The sequence below is a fragment of the Agelaius tricolor genome, unplaced genomic scaffold, assembly GCF_023055355.1.
Source record: "Agelaius tricolor isolate 1412-34295 unplaced genomic scaffold, bAgeTri1.0.p SCAF_33, whole genome shotgun sequence".
Lineage (NCBI taxonomy): Eukaryota > Metazoa > Chordata > Aves > Passeriformes > Icteridae > Agelaius > Agelaius tricolor.
The window spans coordinates 3,298,024-3,317,750 of record NW_027269293.1 but is presented as its reverse complement, the minus strand read 5'-3'; the positions used below and the strand labels follow the sequence as shown (position 1 = coordinate 3,317,750).

At 52.6% G+C, this 19,727-nt stretch overlaps 1 protein-coding gene across 1 annotated transcript in view; it reads right to left on the bottom strand.

Moving 5' to 3' along the window:
* Positions 1–11,982, bottom strand: part of ARHGEF18 (Rho/Rac guanine nucleotide exchange factor 18) — a 43,679-nt gene extending 31,697 nt beyond the window's left edge. The window contains exons 1-8 of the mRNA XM_071451685.1: positions 11,736–11,982; positions 9,953–10,163; positions 9,194–9,308; positions 8,511–8,568; positions 8,266–8,310; positions 7,902–7,982; positions 7,435–7,540; positions 6,756–6,918 (exon numbers count right to left, since the gene is read on the bottom strand). Of these exons, the coding sequence (XP_071307786.1) occupies positions 6,756–6,918; positions 7,435–7,540; positions 7,902–7,982; positions 8,266–8,310; positions 8,511–8,568; positions 9,194–9,308; positions 9,953–10,163; positions 11,736–11,899 (943 nt within the window). The 5' untranslated portion in view covers positions 11,900–11,982. The remainder of the gene's footprint in view (positions 1–6,755; positions 6,919–7,434; positions 7,541–7,901; positions 7,983–8,265; positions 8,311–8,510; positions 8,569–9,193; positions 9,309–9,952; positions 10,164–11,735) is intronic.
* Between the last annotated feature and the right edge of the window lie 7,745 nt (positions 11,983–19,727).

Below are 19,727 nucleotides of genomic sequence, written 5' to 3'. Positions count from 1 at the left end.
CAGGGAGAGCAGCCGCAGCCCGCACGTTCCTCTCAGGGAGGGAACACGGACACCCTGAACCCGTGTTTTCCTCTCAGGGATGGCACACAGACACCCTTAACCCGTGTTTTCCTCTCAGGGAGGGCACACGGACACCCTCAACCCGTGTTTTCCTCTCAGGGATGGCACACGGACACCCTCAACCCGTGTTTTCCTCTCAGGGAGGGAACACGGACACCCTTAACCCGTGTTTTCCTCTCAGGGAGGGCACACGGACACCCTCAACCCGTGTTTTCCTCTCAGGGATGGCACACGGACATCCTTAACCCGTGTTTTCCTCTCAGGGAGGGAACATGGACACCCTTAATCCGTGTTTTCCTCTCGGAGGGCACATGGACACCCTTAATCCTGCACTTTTTCCTCAAGGAAGGCACTAGTCATCCATATTCTGCTCTTACCCCTCAGAGAGGGCATGAGCATCCCTAGTCCACAAGCTTCTCTTAAGGAGGGCACACTATCCGTGTTTTCCCCTCAGGGACACCATGAGCACCCGCAGCCCATGCCTGCTCCCCACGGAGAGCACATGGCCACCCTTAGCCTGCTCCTTTCCTTACGAAGAACACACGGCCACCCTTAGCCTGCTCCTTCCCTCACAAAGAGCACATGCAGCCCTGACCCACACTTTCCCCTCAGGACGGGCACATGGCCACCCTTAGCCTGCTCCTTCCCTCACAAAGAACACACAGCCCTGACCCACACTTTCCCCTCAGGACGGGCACATGGCCACCCTTAGCCTGCTCCTTCCCTCACAAAGAACACACAGCCCTGACCCACACTTTCCCCTCAGGACGGGCACATGGCCACCCTTAGCCTGCTCCTTCCCTCACAAAGAGCACACAGCCCTGACCCACTCTTTCCCCTCAGGACGGGCACACGGCCACTCTTAGCGTGCGTTTTCCTTCGGGAAGGGTAGGACTACCCACAGCCTCCGCCTTCCATGAGGGAGGGCATTCCTCAGGGTAGAGCGGGGCCCTCCATGCCATCCTTTGACTCCCTCATTCCCCTCATGGAGGACACAGCCACTCCAGCTGCTCCTGCCCCTCAGGGAGGGCAGAGCCTCTCACAGCTCTTGCTTTCCCCTCAGGGAGGGCACATGTCTTCCTTGACCTGCCCTTTTCCCTCATGGAGGGCACGCAGTCCTTCCAGCCCCACGCTGTCCATCAGGGGAAGCAGAGCCACCCACAAGCCTCACTTTCCTTCAGGGAGAGCACATGGCCACCCACAGCCTGCTCCTTTCTCCTGCAGGGAGGGCACAGGGCCCCCAACACACGTCTCCCTCACAAAGGGCATGAGCATCCTCAGCCTGTGCTTCATCTTCAGGGAGGGCGCATGACCATCCATTGCCTGCTCCTTCCTCCTGCAGGGCATGGCCACCCATAGTCTGCACTTTCCCTCAGGAAGGGCACAGGGCCACCAACCTGCATGTCCCCCTCAGGGACACCATGAGCATCCTCAGCCTGCACTTTCCCCTCAGGGAGGACACACAGCTGCCCAGAAACCATAAGTTCTCTGAGGGAAGACACATGCCCCCCCCCAACCTGTGTTTTCCCCTCAGGGAGGACACATGGCCACCATTAGCCCACACTTTCCCCTCAGGAAGGACACACAATTCCTCCCAGGCTAAAGAGGCCTCTAATAGATGGGATGTGGCACCCCAGTGACACCTTCAGCATGGCATTTCATATGTTTTTGCACATTGCCTGCGACTTGAAATAAATCATTTGTTATTAAAAGCCCGGTGCAATTTGCCATCCCAAAGTGCTGGAGTGTTTATGAACACCCTGCCAAGGCAAGGCTGCAGTGCCCAGAGGGTTGGCAGGTGCTGGCTTCCCTATCTGCCTCTCAACAGCCAGTGCCTGCCCAGGCCTTTGTCAGTGACCCCTGCACAGACAAATGATGAGAGGAAAGGGGAATTATCTTCCCTAGCAGGAGATCCATGCACTGACTCATAGAACCAAACTGCTTGCTGGATAAAACACCTTTTCCCTGACACCAATAAGGTTTGATGTACTAGCATGGGGCTGCTGGAATACTCAGCACAGGCAGGAAAACTGGGAAGAGCTCACCACCCAACTTCCCCTCCCAATTTCACTCTGAGGATTTACAATACTGATCGAAAGTTTGTCATATTTTAAATCACACATATCCTACTTGCCTGTTGAGCTTGAAAACACAATATACACGATTACAAAACAAACTTCCCTCCCAAAATCCACCCTGCAGCTTTCCCCATACTGCTTTGAAAGAACCTGCCACTTTTTGGGCTGGAGATGTGATGAAATCCTGCCATGGGGCCAATGTGATCTCTGGTTCCCACCTTGCCACCTGTTTAATCAATTTTATTTTTATGTTCGTCTCGTAGTTTCAAGCTTTTCCAAAATGTTCCCTTTTGTGCTGCTTCTCTACAGGACTGAGTACACTGCAGTCCCAGTTGTTTATTGGGGCCTGTCACCACTACAGAGAAATGATCATTACACAAAGCAGTTTGGGAGTAAACAGCTGGCTGTCACTTGGTGACTGATTAATCCTTGGGCACTTCAAACTTCGTGCTTTGCTGTAATATAAAAGTAAAGCATTGCAGATTGCCCAACTGCAGCTGTCATGGAGAGAATGTGCTGTGCTTGTGCAGCCTCAGGGCATTGCCACAAAATCAGTGCAAAATCTGGCACAGCAGCCAGCTCCAAGATTCTGTAGCTTAGAGCTAGGTTTGGATTGCAAAGAAGAGAAGGGTACCAGCTGTCTAATCCTGTGTAATTCTGTAAAAGAAAAAGATTTCTTGCTGAATGTGTCTCAGACTGATTACTGTCCTTATGCATTTGTCAGCCAAAGTGTACAAGATCTTGAGGTTTTATCAGGGAATGGAAAGAGCAGCATTTGGAGATGTTCCAGATCAAGGTACTGCTGCCCAGAAAGAAAAAGAAAGTGAAAAGCAGAAAAGGAGAAGCACTGAGAAGAGGATGTACTTTGGTTTCCTTTTTCTAAGCCCTCAGGAGCTGGCTGAGCCAGCTCTGTGTCAGGACACTCAGCTCAGTCAGTGTTTCCTCTGCAACCAGTGCTGCAGCCACTTTCACATTTGCTTCAGATCCTGCTCCATTGGCTCAGAACCACCTTAACCCACAGCCTCTCTGGTTTTGTCTCTGTTTATTTGGACTCCTGTCAGTAATAGTTTATTCCAAGTGGGACTCCCAGTCCATTTATCACTGTCATCATGTCACGGCAGCCAAAGCTCCTTTTCCCCCCAAAACCAGAAGATTTTTGGCAGCTGTGCCTCTCTACGGAAATGCAAAGTTCCAGGTTGTCTGCTGCTTTTCCGATTTCTCAGGACTCTGTGTGGGCTGTGAACAGAAATTTCAGGATAGAAAATCAAGTGATTCCTCCTTACCATAAGCCAGAACTATCCTTCACCTATTAGCTTATTGGTACTGCATTGGGAATCCAAAATCCCTGCAGGCACAAGTGCCGAGTGAAAGGTGAATTTCACCCCAAATTTCAGGTCTAAACCAAAAGCTATTCTGGCCTTTCCTTGGCCATGGGTGGAGGATGTTTGCCTGACAAACTGCAGCAATCTGTGTCCTCTCCCTTTCTCGTTGTGAGAAAGGAAATGGTTTTCCAAACCTCTTTCACAATGCGCCTTAAATAAATCCTGGACACCAGTTGTTACAGCAACCAGTTAGAGATCAGCCAGTGCACAGAAGCAGCCAGCAAGGGTCAGCCTAGGACAGGTGGACAGTCTAGCACAGCCTGTATTGTTCAGGAAGATTCATTAAACTGAGCACCTTCTCTTAAAGAAGAGGAGTTTGCTGAAGCCTGCCAGACTCTGCTCACAGCTATATGTTTCCTTGGAAGAGGATGGTCAATCTGTCACCCCTGTGGGGGCCTGGGCTCTGTCTTTCCCATGAAGTAATAGAGATTGATTCTCATCTAGAGATGTAGAAGTCCCACCTCCACCCCAGTGCTCAAGCTCAAGGGAAGCAATCCTCCTTCCATCTGTATTGCACAGCATATCCCTGGCTCCCCTCCATGGCACAGCCTGCTTGGAGAGCTCTCCTCCTGTCAGGGCTTCCCTGGGACTCGTCTAACTCTTGTTGCATAAACTCTGGAAGCGTGTTTATAACAGAGGATTAATTTAGGCACAGAACCTTCTCCACCCGTGATAGCAAAGGCTCAAGAGGAGCTTTCTCATTTCCAGGTGGACAATAAACCTCAGGACTCACAGCTCATAGTTTATGTAACGGCAGAGTTTGGGTGGCCACTGTTGTTGAGATCCCTGTGACTGCAATCATTTCTCTTTGTTTTTCATCCCTACCAGGCTCCTAACTGCACATCTGTGAGCTGCAGAGACTCTCCTGAATCGCTACTCTCAACACACAGCACAGCCTTCTTCTCCCCTGGGAGACTCTGCGTGTGTGGGGTGAGGATAGATGGGAGGAATCAGTGGGAGAGAGAAATGAGTTACCATGTACCAGGCTATCCGAGCTGCCCACTTCCTTCACAGCTCAACACATGTTTCTAGCAGAACAATGGTTTTTTGTTCTGACTTAAATACAGAATTCCTCCTACTGTTAGTATCTCTAATAGGAAGAGCTCTCACTCCCCCAGCTTATCACAGCCATGGAAGTCACCAGACCTTTTGTGTCTACTGGGCAGTGAAAAGATCTCAGGCTTGCAATCATTCTCCCATCCTTCCTCCCCCTTCAGCTTATCCCTTGCTTTAAGCACCATCTTTTCCTGTGTTTTCCACGAGCCCGTTTTGCCTTGGACCACGTGGTGGTGCTGCAGTTAAAAATACCACGGAGACAACAACAGCAACAGCAGCACCTGACCAGCGATGGGCCGAGGGCTGGCCGGGGGCCAAGGCGCGGGCATGGTCAAATGTGAGCCCACGAGGAGAAAACAAGAGGCGCTGCCAAGGCCCTCACATCCTGGCAGCAGCCACGGCTCAGGCTGAGCCTGACAGAGCTGCTCACGCTTCTGAAAAGTGGGCCTGCTGCTCTGGCTTGCCGTGGCCACGGAGCTTGCTGTCCCAGAGCTCTGTCAGGAGCCCACACACTGCTCCGGGCTGCAGTAACGGGAGCTGCTGATATCAGCTACCAGCTCAGCAGCACCTCGCAAAGGTTTCAGCTCAGCATCAGCCAAATATAGGCACTCTCAGGCCATCAGCTGTCACACCACAAGTCCCAGCCCATCTCTCACCACAGACAGGCCATTAATTTTAACAGACATCTTCAGAACTTTGCCCGATTGTTCAGCCTCGGTTCAAGCCACTGCAAAGGGAACATTACAAAACAAGCTGTGCTGCTCTGCAGCCTGGGCAGCCAAGAGTCAAAGGAAATGTCACAGAGTCCCAAACACAAACCAGTGCCTCTGCCACCTCGGAGTTTTTCTCCTGAATGTTCACAAGACAGAACACAGATTCCTTATGGAAGGGCTGGAAACAAGGTGAAAGTTGCCATAACTCATGTACAGTCCCTGTGTATTTATGATGGACAAGCCATGCTGAGCCATACTCTCATTTCAACAGCTGGCTCCCCAACTCCAGGTCACAGATCTCCATAGGGTTGTCCAGAGGAGAATCACTCACACTAAATACCCTCAGGGTTCCCAAGACCATACAGAGCATGGCTCCATGCTCATGGGTATCAAGGGCTGTCTGTATATTCCCAGGGTAAGGTATTTTTGTAAAGCAGCATGCAGGACTGCAAACAGAGCCTCTGGCTGGGAGATTGCTCACACAGGAATGACAAGGCACAACTCTGTCTCCTCCCATTAAATCTCTGTTCTCTCTAAATATCCACAAAATTCTTATTCAGCTCCCTGCTTCCTTCTTTTTTGCTGTGATGCCTGAAAAATGTTCACTAATAGCCAGCTCTGTGCCCCTTTTCAGTTTTCCTCCAGCTGCCCTGAAAGGAAAATATATTTCTCACCACATATGTCCGAGGGCAGTCAGTCCCTTTATGCCCCAGAAAGGTTTTACTGACCTTAAGAGCCTCTGAGAGAGCAAGCATTGCTTGAGGGTACAGGGTGGAGAAAGAGAGCAATCCTTTCATTTCCAGAAAATTTTCTCTGCCCACAGACAATCCCTTGGGAATTAAAACATTCTTCAGTGCCCTGAGTACCTGCCCCAGAGAGGAAGGACAGGGTTTGTCAGCCAAAGCCATGCCACAGTGGATGCAGTGGGAGCACAGAGGCCCATGCATGCTGGCACTACTTAGAGCTGAAAAGGAACAGTCTCACCCATGCATGTCCTGGGAGGCAACATTTGACTTTTTATTAGTTAATAAAATTTTGGACGCACTAGAAATCCCTGTGCCCATGCAAAGGGCAGATGTTGAGCTGAGACATCACTGAGGCTGTGAAAAACAGCCTAAAAGATCCAGCTACATTCAGGCAGCTGGGATATTTGTTCAGGCAAAGCAGAACTTCATGATAAAAAAAAAAAATAGTAAAAGAAAAGTTGATCTAGAACCCTCCTTGGGGGAAAGGGGCAGGAAAGGATCAAGTGACCAAAGAGGATAAATTATTGCCAGGCAAGATTCAGAGGTCATTTAGACTATTTGGAGAAACAACCAAGCCAGGCCAAGCAGAGTGGTGGGGTAGAGTGGAGGCAGGCAGAGAAGTGAAGCAATCCAGGGGAGGGTTTAGGAGCACAGCCTGGGCTGGAGGGCGGGCAGGGAGCACAGGCTGGGGCAGAGCCAGGCAGTGACAGCCATACTCACTCAGGCACTGCAGGCCACTTTTATTCCCAAGAGGTTTGGCACACAGTGAGCAGCTGGTGCAACTGGAGAAAACCCCTGGCACAAGCTGGTGCCCATTGATATCTTTACACCTCTCTTTTGTCTCCTTTGTCTCTTTCTCCTTGAGCTGCTCTTTGTTCTTACCCTGGAAGGAGAGAAGAACACACCTCAGTCACAGGCCTTGCAGTGCCCACACGTTCCTTTCCCCACTGTACAAAGGAGCAGAGAGCTGGTGGGCAGCAGGTACAGTGGGAATGCAGTGCTTTGCCCAAATGCCTTCCCAAGGCTCAGGCCAGTCCCTCTAGTCTAAGTCCATTTGTGATGAAGGGCAGGACACACTTGGCTGTCCCTCTGCAGGCTCCTCCTGCCACAAAGAGTGATCCAGGCAGCCACCCAGCCAAGGCACTCATCTTGCTGTGCACAACAGTGCCAGGGCAGCATAAGAGCATCCAGAACATGCCCTGGAGCAAGGAGAGCTGGAATTCAGGGATCACTCAGTCCCACACTACTACTGCTTTAGGGGTCACAGTGCATCTGCTGACCAACACAGAGGCCTCAGCCATCCCAAAGCAATCCAGCTAACTGTTCCCTATGGTCAGATCCCCTTTTCTACTTGAAGAATTTAACAATTCCTTCCACAAATTCAACATCTCTCTCTCACCTTATCCTTCTGCCAGGATCCAGTGACTCGGCTCCGCAGGGAACTCAGACGTCGCATCACCTTTGTGCCTTTCTCTGCTTTATCGCTCTTCCCACTGTCCTCATTTCTGAAAGGAGACCAAAATACCTTGAAAAAGGGGAAATTCACTGACCAAGCCCAGCTTAGGGAGATCACTGATGAAGTTCATTGAAGCATTACTTTAGGACCCCAAGTGTGAGCTTTCCATCTCGTGGAGGATCTGGTTTGGCATCAGCCATGTCACTTATTAATGAGACACTCGCGAATAAGGAACTGAACTTTCAAGCTATGTGTGCAGGTTTTGTTCAGTACCACACTCCTGGCTGAACCCCTGCAGATACCAGTGTCCTGCACACAGGATTAGCAGGGCAGTAGAGTTTAGATGGACAGGACTCGAAATCAGTCTGTTCTCAGAACACAGAGTGTGTGTCACCCACTGTCTCACTTACTCATTAGACAGGAACTCAAACCAAGTGAGGTTCTGCTGGGAAGAATCGCTGCCTTCTTGCACACAAGCTCTCTGCTTCGCCCTGGGCAGGGAAAAGGCATCAGACACAGCAAAGAACACAAGAGCAGAACTTCTGGGTCAGCTGAAACTCTTATTTTCTGGATGGGGCAGGAACATTTTTAGATTTACTGAGGAGGTAAATAAAGTGCCCCTTTTCCTTGCAATTCTACCCTGGTTTCACTGGAATAAATCAGTGATTCTGGTACCCTGGGGATTTACCCCTCAAGGGACCAAATGTCCTTTTCCAGATGTGTCTCAGGCAGACTTGTGACCTCCCCACACATCTCTGTCCCAAACACACTTACCCATGGTAATGTTTCAGCTCCTGAAGTACCTTCTGGACAATTAGCCTAAAAGAAAAGCAAGGGATTAGAAAATATCTTTGTACAGACATTCTGCACCCCACAAAGCCTCAGGTGCTGGTTTATGACCAACTGCTCAGCTGTGGCCCAGCACAGAGTGGGATCTCCTTTGCTGTTGCATCCCCAGTAGCTCAGATACACTCAAAAATCTCCCTCATCTCAAACCAGCCAGGACTGACAATACCTACACATGGTCTGGGGACACGTGGTCCTTCTCCAGCATCTCCAGAGCAGGGGGTTCAACACCTGGAACACAAAATGCTCTCAGCAGGGATCCTGCTTTGCCTTTGCAGAGCACCACCTTGCAATCTATGCAACTGGATCCTGTTAACTGTGCTGGGCTCCCACTCTGCCTTGATTGGTGAGGAGGAAATGCCAGGAGCAGTTAGGGAAGGAGTTTCTGCTCTACATTTCTGTGGGGGAAGTGAAGGCCAGATCACTTTTCTGTGTTACTCCTCCCCTCCCCAGTCTGTATATTTGCTGCTGAGGGTCCTGCTTGCAGTAGGGGAGGAGCTGGTACCACCTCAGAACAGTTCTCCATGACAGCCAGCCTCCCCTCCACTCTGCAGGCTCTGAAATCACCACATTTTTCTCCGGGGCAATCCTGACAGGTGGGACTTGAGTAGGGAGTGACCAATGCACTGGGCACAGGGAGGTTATGTGGCATCACTGAGGATGGGCATGTCTGAGCTGAGACTGTGCTGTTAGCCAGGCCAGACTCAGAACCAGCTTGGCTTTGTATTTCAGGAGCTCCTGGGACCATGTGGAAGGGAGAGCAGAGGCTGTCCACACTTCCAGAGGCTACAGCTCCAGTTTTTTATCTTCTTAATCGCACCTTGAACCTATTTAATGGCATAAAGTCTATACCAACCTTCCACAGCTGGAAGAGAAGTGTTGAAACTGTGAGGTATCTGGGGGGAGGCAATGGTCTCACAGGCTGATGGGACAGACTTGGACCTCAGTCTCTTCCCATTGCTGACACATTTCTGGAGAAGTAAAAAGTCACAGAAATCTTTCATGCTTTCTGCACCAAGGGAGCCTCAATCACAACTGATTCCTCACCCTTTCCCTCTTGTTTTGTCAGAGTTATAATGCAGGAGACCATTAGCCCAGCTGTTTGTTGGCTTCAGGAAGGATGGAGCAAGTGGCACTTGTGCCTGAAACCTTCTTAGGCACTTCTCACTTTTACTGGACATGCAGCACTGTGATGCAATTGTCTTTTTAATATTAATTGAATCTAAAGGTATTCCCCAGAGCAAAGCAGTGTGGAAGGGGTGTGTGTGTGGAGGTGTGTGACACTGCTGTTTTCAACTACTTGATTAGAGAGAAGATAGGGCCAGACTCTTCTTAGAGCTGCAGTGACACGACAAGAGGCAACAGGCACAAGGGAAGGGAAATTCCAGCTAAATATATGGCAAAAGAGGGCTGTACTACAGGCAGCTCCCAGGGCCTTAATCCCACAAGATGGGGCAGTTTATCTGAAAAAGCCCATCCTTGCTGAGATTCCTGCAGACCTCCTGGTTCCACGCTGGCATTGAAGGAGTCCAGCCTGCAGCTGACACCTGTGTGTGCTGCTTTTCTGCACCCTCAGCTTGCCCTGCTGCCCCCGTGCCCAGCCCTCCACACTCACCACCTCCTGCAGGCTGGGGCTGGCCACGAGGTCTGGGTGCAGCGGCTCGATCTCCACTTTGATCACTGTGCCACCCCGGCTGCTGCTCCAGGCTCCCTGCTCCCCCTTGGGCAGCTGAAGGGACACATGAGGCTGGAGGCAGGCCTGGCTCCTCTTCTCCACATCGTCCTGCTCTGGGTCACTGCCCAGCTCTGTGACATCCAGGCTGAACCTAATCAGGGGGCAGGAAGAAGCCTCAGAGCAGACCTGAGCAGACCTGACACACTGTGCCTGGCATGGCACAGCCCCTGCAGTGTCCCTGGCTGGGTGGTCCTAACAACCTCATGCAGCTGGGACAAGGAGGCTTCCCTCAGCAGGCAAAGGGAAAGGAAATGGCAGGAAGTGTCAGCCTGGACACCAAGTCCTGAGCCTGTTAAAAACAGCTTCTTTGGCTGCCACCAGAGAGTCCCCAGCTCCCTGGTCACTCAGGATGTTTAGTGCTGGATGGCTCACACTGATCTCTTAGCAACCCCTGAGACTGTGCAGCCACCCTGGCAGCAGCCTGTCCTGCCTGCCCCAGAGCTGCTGCCCTGTCAGCTGCCATCCAGGAAAGTCCCTCTGGGCATTTAGAAGTGGCAGATGATGTTTATCACATCACTGCTGTGGCATCATGGCATAAATCCTGCTCCCACCAGGGCCCAGATTTGAGGAAAGAAAAAAGTTATTTTCTAGGAAATGAGTGGTGGGCCAGCTCCCCCAGTGTCTCACAGCATCCTGCACACCAGGTGCTGTTACAGTGACAACACAGAAGCAAAATGATGGATAAAGCTCAGTGGAAAATCTTAGTCTCTGCATGGGTTCTGTCTGCAGATCACTGTCACTTCATTCCTGCTGCCACAGGCAGGCTTCAGGAAGTGTTTGCTTAGGGAACAGTGGGGTGTATTCCCCTTCCCTGGCCTCCTGCTCACACATGCTTCATCACCCAGGGAGGAGACAGAACGTGTCCCTGACACCAACAGCCACTCCGTGCCACTGTTACTCATGTGCCTGTTACAGCATAAACTGTGAATGATCCATGGCACATGGCACCACAATAGGTCTGAGAACCAAAGTCTGAGCTTGATAAAGGACTGCCAAGATTTCAGGCTGAGATAATTTTAGGGTACCGTATAAGGAGGAGAGATAAAAATAGTCCTTGCTGGCTTGCACCTAAATCCCAGTCAGCTGGGAGATCAATACATTTGTCAGCAGGGAAAGCATTCCTGGAGGAACCTGGAGCTCAAGGCATTCATGTGGCAGGAGCAGAGGATGGCAGGAATGCCAGGCCTGCCTCTGCTCCCAGCCAGGGCTCAGCACCGTGCTACAAACACAACCTCCTCTGCAGCCACGTGGAGGGCAGAGGGCTGGCAAAGGCCCCACCAAGCCAGCTCACAGATGAGAAGAAAAAGGATTTGACAGAGCTCTCTTAATCCCTCTTTGATGGGAAAAATTCCCTTTGAGCCAGAGGATGGAGGTCATCGGGGCAACTGATGCTGTTCAAGATTCCCTCCAGACAGAAAAGAGAGATCCTCTTCTCAGCCCCAGCACCAGGAAAAGAGGGCCTTCCTGCTTGCAAGGAGGCATTAAAGCCTCTTGCTGCCCTAGCCCTTCCTCTTCCACATCCCACCCAGCATGAGCAGTGGGTGTCCAGCTGCTCTGGCAGAGGCTGACAGGCGAGGGAGACCACCCAGCAGCATCTGGAGCTGTGTGCAGTGTGATGCTCACTGCACTGTGTACATCAAACACCACTCACAGTCCCCTGTACCTGCGCCTGCAGTCCACGGGTGACACGGGGCTCTCCCAGCTGTGCCTGCGGGACGTGGACATCGATCTCACCAGCGTGGGGAAGGAATCCTGGGCCTCCTGCAGGTCCAGCTCGCTGTCTGCCTCTGCAGGATGCTCAGAAGTGCTGGTACCACCCTCTGGCATGGCTGCACAGGAGCACAGGTGGCCTTTGTTCAGAAAACGACACTCGGCCTCGCCATAACGTACCGAGCAGGAAACGGGATTGGAAAAAGCAACATCCACAGACAGTTTGCTCACAGCCCTTGGCCTGTCTTCCAATGAGTGAAGGGCAGACACAGTCTGGGATCCTTGTTCTGGCTGTGTTGCTGTGTCTGGTGCTGTTTTGGCAGACGGCGGGCTCAGGAGTCCCAGATCTTTGTAATACTCAGTGCCGTGGAGAGCAGAGTCTGAGAGGAGATCCTCCGTGCTGCTGTGCAAGTCTGCTGCTGGCACATCCAGCTCTGTGGAAGATGAGTCCTCCTGCAAAGGCAGCACAAATTCTTTGAGAGCCTCACACCAACCCTGCAAAGGGGACACCTCCTGTGCAGAAATTGGGGTGCAGAGCAGAGCCAGACTTGCAAGTGACTTTCTAATAGTTACCCTCCCCTGCTGTCCCTCACAGCAACATAACCTTGTATTCCTTGACAATCTGGATCAGTACCACTTTCCTCCATTCCTACTCTACCACAAACCCCTCTGGATGTGGTGCTGACCACCCAGTTTGCTGCCCCTGATCTCTGCCTTGCACAGTGGTAGCAGCAGGAAAGAGGACACTTGCCTTCTCTTCAGCCATGCTGGTGCAGAAGGAATCATCCTCAGCGATCAGGGATGGGAGGAAGCTTTTGGGGCTGGGATACTCCAAAGCAGGGCTGTGGTGGTCAGTGAATTCCCGTAAGCACGGCTTGCAGTCAGATCCTGCAAGACAGAGAAGGTCTCAGCAGGTAACCAGACATCTGTTAATGATGGAAAACCTGCTGTACACCCACAGGTGACATCAGGCAGCACTGAAATGCTCCATGTGCCCTCTGCTCCTTCACAGACAGGCAGTGCCAGGCAATCTCCAGACCACAGAGGCCTTGATCCTGTAGGAACCTGGTGCAGGGATTTCCTGCCAGCAGAAACCTCATCCCTCTACAGAAACACGTGCAAGGGGACAGACCAGGCCTGCACTGTCCCAGCCAGACCCTCATAGGGTGTCCTGTGCTGCAGAAGCTTTTTCCACAGTAAAAGAATTGAGCACATTTTAATATCTGTTATTGACATTATGGACCTTTGAATCAGAAATCTAGGAATAAAAATACTGACAGTGGTTTTATTTTCATCCATAAGGAATAAAGGACTCCTGGGTGGGTGGGTAATAAAGGATACTGGGAGGCAAATTGGTGGCTCCAGACAGCCCTGAATATGCAGAGCAATACCAGAAGCACATAATTCTCCTGGTTCTGGATCACTCCTCTGGATTTTCCCCAGGCAAGGAGTGTGAACCTGAGTGTCCATATTCCATCTGATAACTCCCTGAGAAACAAACCAAAGTCTGGATGTGTTTGTGGTACAATAGATGGTCCAGCTGACTGAAGCACATTCCTGTGGAGCGAGACACACTGTAAACCTTAGCCACAATCCCTGAACCATTGCATTACTCATGGAGGCTTTTTATTCCTTTGAGACACACACAGCTGAGGCAAAAGGCTGAGGCAAAGGAAAAAAAGCCAGGCTGTTGGCTGAAGCACTGTGGTGGATCTCTGAAGATGAAGAGAACAAAGCAAGAGACTGTAAGCAGCCCTATCTATCCAATGGGAAAAGCCAGCAGGAAACTGCTAGAAACCCATCACACTCCAGGAAAATCAAGCATAAAAACATTAATGTAAGGAAGACATTGTTAAAAAAAACGCTCTTGGAAAGCCTGCATCCTGCTGTGGATTATAAAGCTACACAATTCAGCCAGGAATTGCATGGTGCCAACTAAAAAAAGGCAGCAAACGTGAGGGAGAGTTTGGAGGTTTGTTCCTTGGATCCTGCTCCACACTGCAGATGCCAGATTTTCTGTTTTAAGGAGCATTTGGTGTGTTCAAATGTGTGTGATGGTTTCAAGTAAAGGACTATAAATAATATAGAAAGAAAACACTTCTGAAGGCACTATTTTAATTAAAGGGTTTCTAGCTACAAGACCAGGGAAAATTTGAAACAGGCTTTCTAGCAAGGCTGTAAAATATACTTCACATGACATTTTTAATGAATAGACCAATTCTTGCCGAGGATATCCCTGAGCTGCATCTGCAACTGGCAGAGATTTAGTGAGCTATTAAACATCACCTTTTGCTTTCTTCAGTGCACCTGGATTCAGCTTGCAATCTAAAATCAGTATTTTAAAGTGAATACACCCTTGAACCAGCACAGATTTTGGCATGAACTTGTAGGAAACAGCAGCCAAAGCTCTCAGTGGGCAGTGAAAACCAAACATGCCCCCAAACAGGCTGGGATGATGGCTAAGGTAGAATGGACCCATGGGGAGCAACCAGGATGTGGGGAACATCCCAGGGGGGCCAGGACAGAGGGTGCTTCCCCTCATACAAATCCAAAGAAGGAAGAAAAAGGAGATTCCCCGCTCTCATCATCCCTTCAGCAGTGAACTACCCACAGGGAGGGCAACAAAGCCCTGGGAGGCAGCAGGAGCTGACAAAGGCTGTGGCCTGACAGAGGCCAGAGCCCTGGGCTGAAGGTTTAACTAAAACAAGGAGTTTTTCCCTCCCAAGCAGTGTCCAGCCATCCCGCCAAGGCTACTCTGGGCCTGCACCAAGCTCCATGCAGCCCTAAAGTGGATCCCTGGAACAGAGTCATCTCCTCAGAGGCCTGGAAAATATTCCCTGAGCTCTGCCTGTGCCATGCAGGGCTCAGGATTTGGCCAAGGCATAGGCTGCAGTCAACAGACCCGGTCCAGACCCACCAAAGGATTTAAATCCTGCTCGGAGGCTTCAGACACTCGGTTCAACACGCGATAAATCAGAGGCGCCGCGAGCGCGGGGTCGGGGCAGCGGCGCTCGGGCGGGAGGGTGGCTGCAGTGGGGACACCATTTTAGGCAATGTGTGAGCACCAGGCACTGCTGGGCTCCCTCTTCAGAGGCTGGGCTGGCACCGTGCATGGGCAAGGGGGCGATGGAGGAGCTCATGGGGAAAAATGCCTCCAGGCGTCGGGTTGTGGGATGGTGAGTGAGGAAGTTCGAGCACGGAGAGCACGAAGGAAGGAGGCAGGGCTGGGGGGCTGTGAACATGCCCATGCCAATGATCAAGGTGGTTGCCAATGTGTCAGCAAGCGTGGCAAACTCTGGAGCACCTTGAGCTGAGCATGGAGAGCACACAGGAAGGAGGCAGGGCTGGGGGGCTGTGAACATCCCCATGCCAATGATCAAGGTGGTTGCCAATGTGTCAGCAAGTGTGGCAAACTCTGGAGCACCTTGAGTCTCTCATACTCTGCCCTTGAAGCTGTCTGGAAGGAGCCAGGCTCCAGCATGGTGGCAAGGGGACAGGGAATCTTGGCCCCCCAGGCTCTGGCAGACAGCAGCAGTCACCTTTCCTCAGCTGAAGCTGGAGATGGGATAACAAAATGACACTTTCAAGAACAAATGCTGTTTGCTTTAGGAGAACATTAAGCAGATTAGGTATTGCAGTTGCTTAATTCGTCTCTGGCTGGAAACCATAAAAGGTTATTGCTGCAGGGAGCAGCCTCCTCAGAGGAATTCCCAGGGCAGAGCTGAGAGGAAGCATCGCTTGCTGGGCTGGGATGGTTCCTGCACTTTGCCAGAGCTTCCCACGGGTGAAACATGATGACTCTGGGCTGCTGTGTGAGGAGGAAGGAAGCAGTGACAGGCATCCACGGCATGTGACAGTCTGGGATGGTCTCAGGGGGGTTGATGCTGTGGGGACAGCAGGATCTGCTGCCTGAGCTGCTCTGGCTCAAGGAAGAAGGCTTCATGCTGTTCTAACCATGCCCAAGGCCACTGGGATCCCAACAGAGATTTTCATCATTCCATTCAGACCTCTGGAGGTCTCCTGTAGCTGGCTGTGCTGATTTCCCTCAGACAGGCTGGTCCCTGGAGCTGCACCCACAAGTGTCACAGCAGGTGACAGCACCAGGGCAGCCAGCACTGGAGCAAGCCCTGCCAGCAGCGTCCCAGCCTCACCTGCCTGTCCCTTGGCTTGGTGCAGGATGCTGCATGTCCCCAAGTGACCCTGGAGCCAGGCTGGCGCTGGGAGGGGACACGTTGGAAGAAAACATGGATGTGAGCTCTGGCCACACCAGTCACATCCTCCAACATCAAACACTGTCTGCATTCCCACTGGGGAAAGACCACACCAAACATGACAGGACAAAGGCACTGGGCAGTTCTGCTCCATGAAACAATCCCAGGAGGAAGGAAAGACGAGAATGTCTGGGCATTTCCCAGCAGTCAGGGATGGAGACTGTTGGGAAACCATGGAGAGCATCACAGACATGAAATAAAAATTATTCCATCTTCCCCTGACCCACCCCTGCCCTCCTGGCCCTGCACCAGCTGCCCTTCATGTATCTTGTTGCAGGGGGTGCAGAGCTATAGGGAAAAACCTCTGGAAAGCAAGTGCTGAACTCCCTGTGCCAAGATGGGCTGAAGTGCAGTCCCTTGCCTGGTGTGGGCCCCTCCTGGCCAGCCCTGGCAGCAGTGGGGACTGTCTCTGGGCAGGAGCAGAGGGAGATAAGCTGTCCCACACTGTAACACACTGTACAGAGCCACTGCCTTATCACCACACTGCTGGGGCCGGGCTCTTGGGCACGGAGGGCAGAGGAGCAGGGACTGGGACAGTTCCCTGCTGTCTCTCAGTGCAGGGTCTCAGCAGGGCTGAGGGGGTTTGCAGCCCCTCTGATTCCCTCCAGGTCACTGGGCAGGTTCCTGCAGCGGCCCCAGGGGTGCTGAGGGAAGGGCCCACACGGACCAGCGAGTGCCACACTACAGAATATCAGTGTGGGAAAGGGGCTGAGTGAGACCTGAGCATTTTGTGCCCAAGCACAAGCCCCAATAGGACAAACTGCTCTGCAAGCACCTGCTGAAGGGAGCTGGCTGCACCCAGGCCGTTGGCAAAGCAGTCAGTGCTTGGGAGTACAGTGAGGCTGATTCATTTGTTAGTGAAATCAGCTCACCTGAGTGATACCAGCCAGCTCATAACCCCCCCAGCAGGCATGGCTGGAGTGGGGTATCCAGCTGGGGCCTGGGGCTCACCACACACCAGAGCCTGCAGGACCCCCTGCGTCCTGCTCTGAATTAACCTTCCCCCAACTGTTCAGTTTGGATCTTGGTCTCCTGCACATCCACACCAGAAGAGAACTGGGAGTGGGTGGGGAATAATGAAGGAGAAAGAGGAGCAGGAGCTCTGATGCTGCAGGTAAAGACACCAAAAGCATCAGCCTGAAGGCAGTGTTAGCTCACAAGGACACAAGTGTCTGGCTCCTCCAGGACTGCAAATGTCCTGCTTCCTGGGGCTCTCATTTCCCTCTTTCCAGGTCATGGCACCACATGCAGAAATGAGGCCAGTTGACACCAGTTGCTGCCATTTCCCACCCCTGCTGCTGGACACAGTGAAGCCCAGCCAGGGCCACCCAAACCGCCAGGGCTCCGGACACTGGGGCTCTGCTCGTCAGCCCTCACTGAAAGACTGAAGGAATCTTTTCCCCCACATCTGCTCTAACACCAAACTCTGGCCAGGCAGCATGCAGAGACAGCTGTCTGCAAGCACCGGGACATCCGGCTCACTGCCAGCCACGAAACAAACTTATTACAAAACCAAAAGGCTGATATTTAACCCATTACCCAGCTCCTGGAGGCAATTATGTGCCTTGAAAAGAAGATTAAATGCAAGGAAAAGTGTTAACTACCACTTAAGGCAGTGTCCCGTGCAGGGAGGAGCAGGGGGCACCTCCAAACAAGCTCTGCCCGGGCCCCTGGGGTACCTGCTCAGTCCAGGACAAGCTGTCCCTGCCACAGCCCAGCTCCTTCCACACCCTCAGCCCCCTGTCCCCACAGGCCATTACCTCTCTTGAAGGACCATCTCTTCTTCCAGCGCTTGGAAAACGATGGCCAGGAGTGGTTGAGCAGCGAGTCTGACATTTGGGAGCCCCGGGCAAGGTCCAGCCCCGAGCAGGAGACGCCGGCACGGAGCACGGCAGAGCTCAGCGCGCTCTAAGGCAGCGAGCGCTGCAGGCTGCAGCCCAGGGGCTGCCAAGGGGGGAGTGGAGAAGCCAAGTGTTTTGTCAGAAGTATCAGCTGATGGAAGCTGTAGCCAGAGAGGCATTCCTGGTCCCTGGCATTCCCACCTGTGTGGCAGGTCAGTGACTTCCTGCAGCTGGGCCTGGGGATTAGTGGCCTCAGAGCACACACAGCCCCTGAGTGCTGCTGGAGGCTTGCAGACAGAAACAGAAAACAAGCTGTTAACACACCACAGCCCTTCTGCCAAAACCTCCCGGCTCCGTTCATGGCTGTGAGCATGACAGACACTTTGTGAGCACTTTCAGGCACTTCTCACCTGGCTAAGAGTCACTTTCACCTTCAGTGAAGGGTCAGAGTTGATAGTGACAGGGCTTGGTGTCTTTACAAGACATTTATGAAGGCTCATTGTGTACACTTTTTTCTCATTTTCAAATTCTGTGGCAGAGCGTCTGCACGGGACTGCAATAAACCCTGTCCATCTGCAACATCAGCATCACTCTGTTGCTCATAGCAAGTCCCAGTCCCCCGGCAAGAGCATTTCTCCAAGCCCTCCTCAGCTCTCCCACACAGGGAGGAAGGTGGGACCAATCTCAAACTGCCCCAAGAGACCCAACTCCGTACCCTCCAAACCACTGCTCCCAGTTGGCCCCAGCCCCACAGCCCAGAGAGGCTCCAAACTTTGCTCCCAGCCCCTCAGTTAGGCTGAAGAAGCCAGGTTTTACCCCAGTGGAGATGCTGGGCTCTGGAGCCAGACCAAAATTCCTCCCTGTGGCCTCACTGAGCAGTTTGGGAATGACCACAGGTACCTCCACAGCTTGAAGCCCAGGTTGGGCTGGTGATGCCCAAAAGCAGGTGTCAAAAAGCATTTTTCTTGCCTAGCCACAAACCCCAAAGTGTCACCTGCCCAGTACAGCCCTGTCTACATCCCCTGTGCTTCCATCTCCCTGATAACACTGGGGACCTTCCTGTCCAGAATGGAATTTGGGGGTCCTGGGCATGGACCCCTCTTGTGCACAGCCCAAACCCAGCTGTGGGCGATGCCAGGCTGTCTTTGCAAACATTCAGCTGTGGCACAGCAGCAGCAGGGACCAAGAGCAGCACCCAAAGGGTGCCCAGCCAGCCCAGCGCTGCCCCAGAGCCCACCATGATGGCACCTGGGGTTAAATCCTGACTTCATCTCCTCCTCTTCACTCACAGCAGAGCAAAACCCCGTGTAGGCTGATCCTCCCCAGCCCATGTTTTGCACTGAAGCTGCACCAAACCCAGCCCTGGGACTTTTGGCTTCACGACAAGCTGTTTCCTCACAAGGCCTTGAGGAAGGTGAGTGACAACCCCGCTGCTGTGGGATGGAGCTTGTGCACAGAGCCACTTACCCTGAGGGCTGGAGGCATCTCTGTGGCAGGTTCCTCATGCACAGTCCTCACATCTGACAGCCGTGGCTTCTTCTCCGGCCGCGGGAGCAGAGCGAGAAGCGGAGCCTCACGGGGGAAGCAGCGGCCATGAGGGCGGTTTGCTCACGGGGGCCGCTGGCTCAGCCCTCTCACCGCTTCCCCTTTCCGACGGCACAAACAAACCCACCTCTCCCATGCTGCACTTCTCACCGCTGTGCCCCAGGGCTGCTCCCTCCCACCCTCACGGGGCTCCGGGCTCTGCAAGGGTCCGGCCAAGCCACCAGGAGGGCTCTGGACCCTGAGGCAGCCGCTGCAGGGGCCCTGGCAGCCCTGAAGTCACGATGGCTG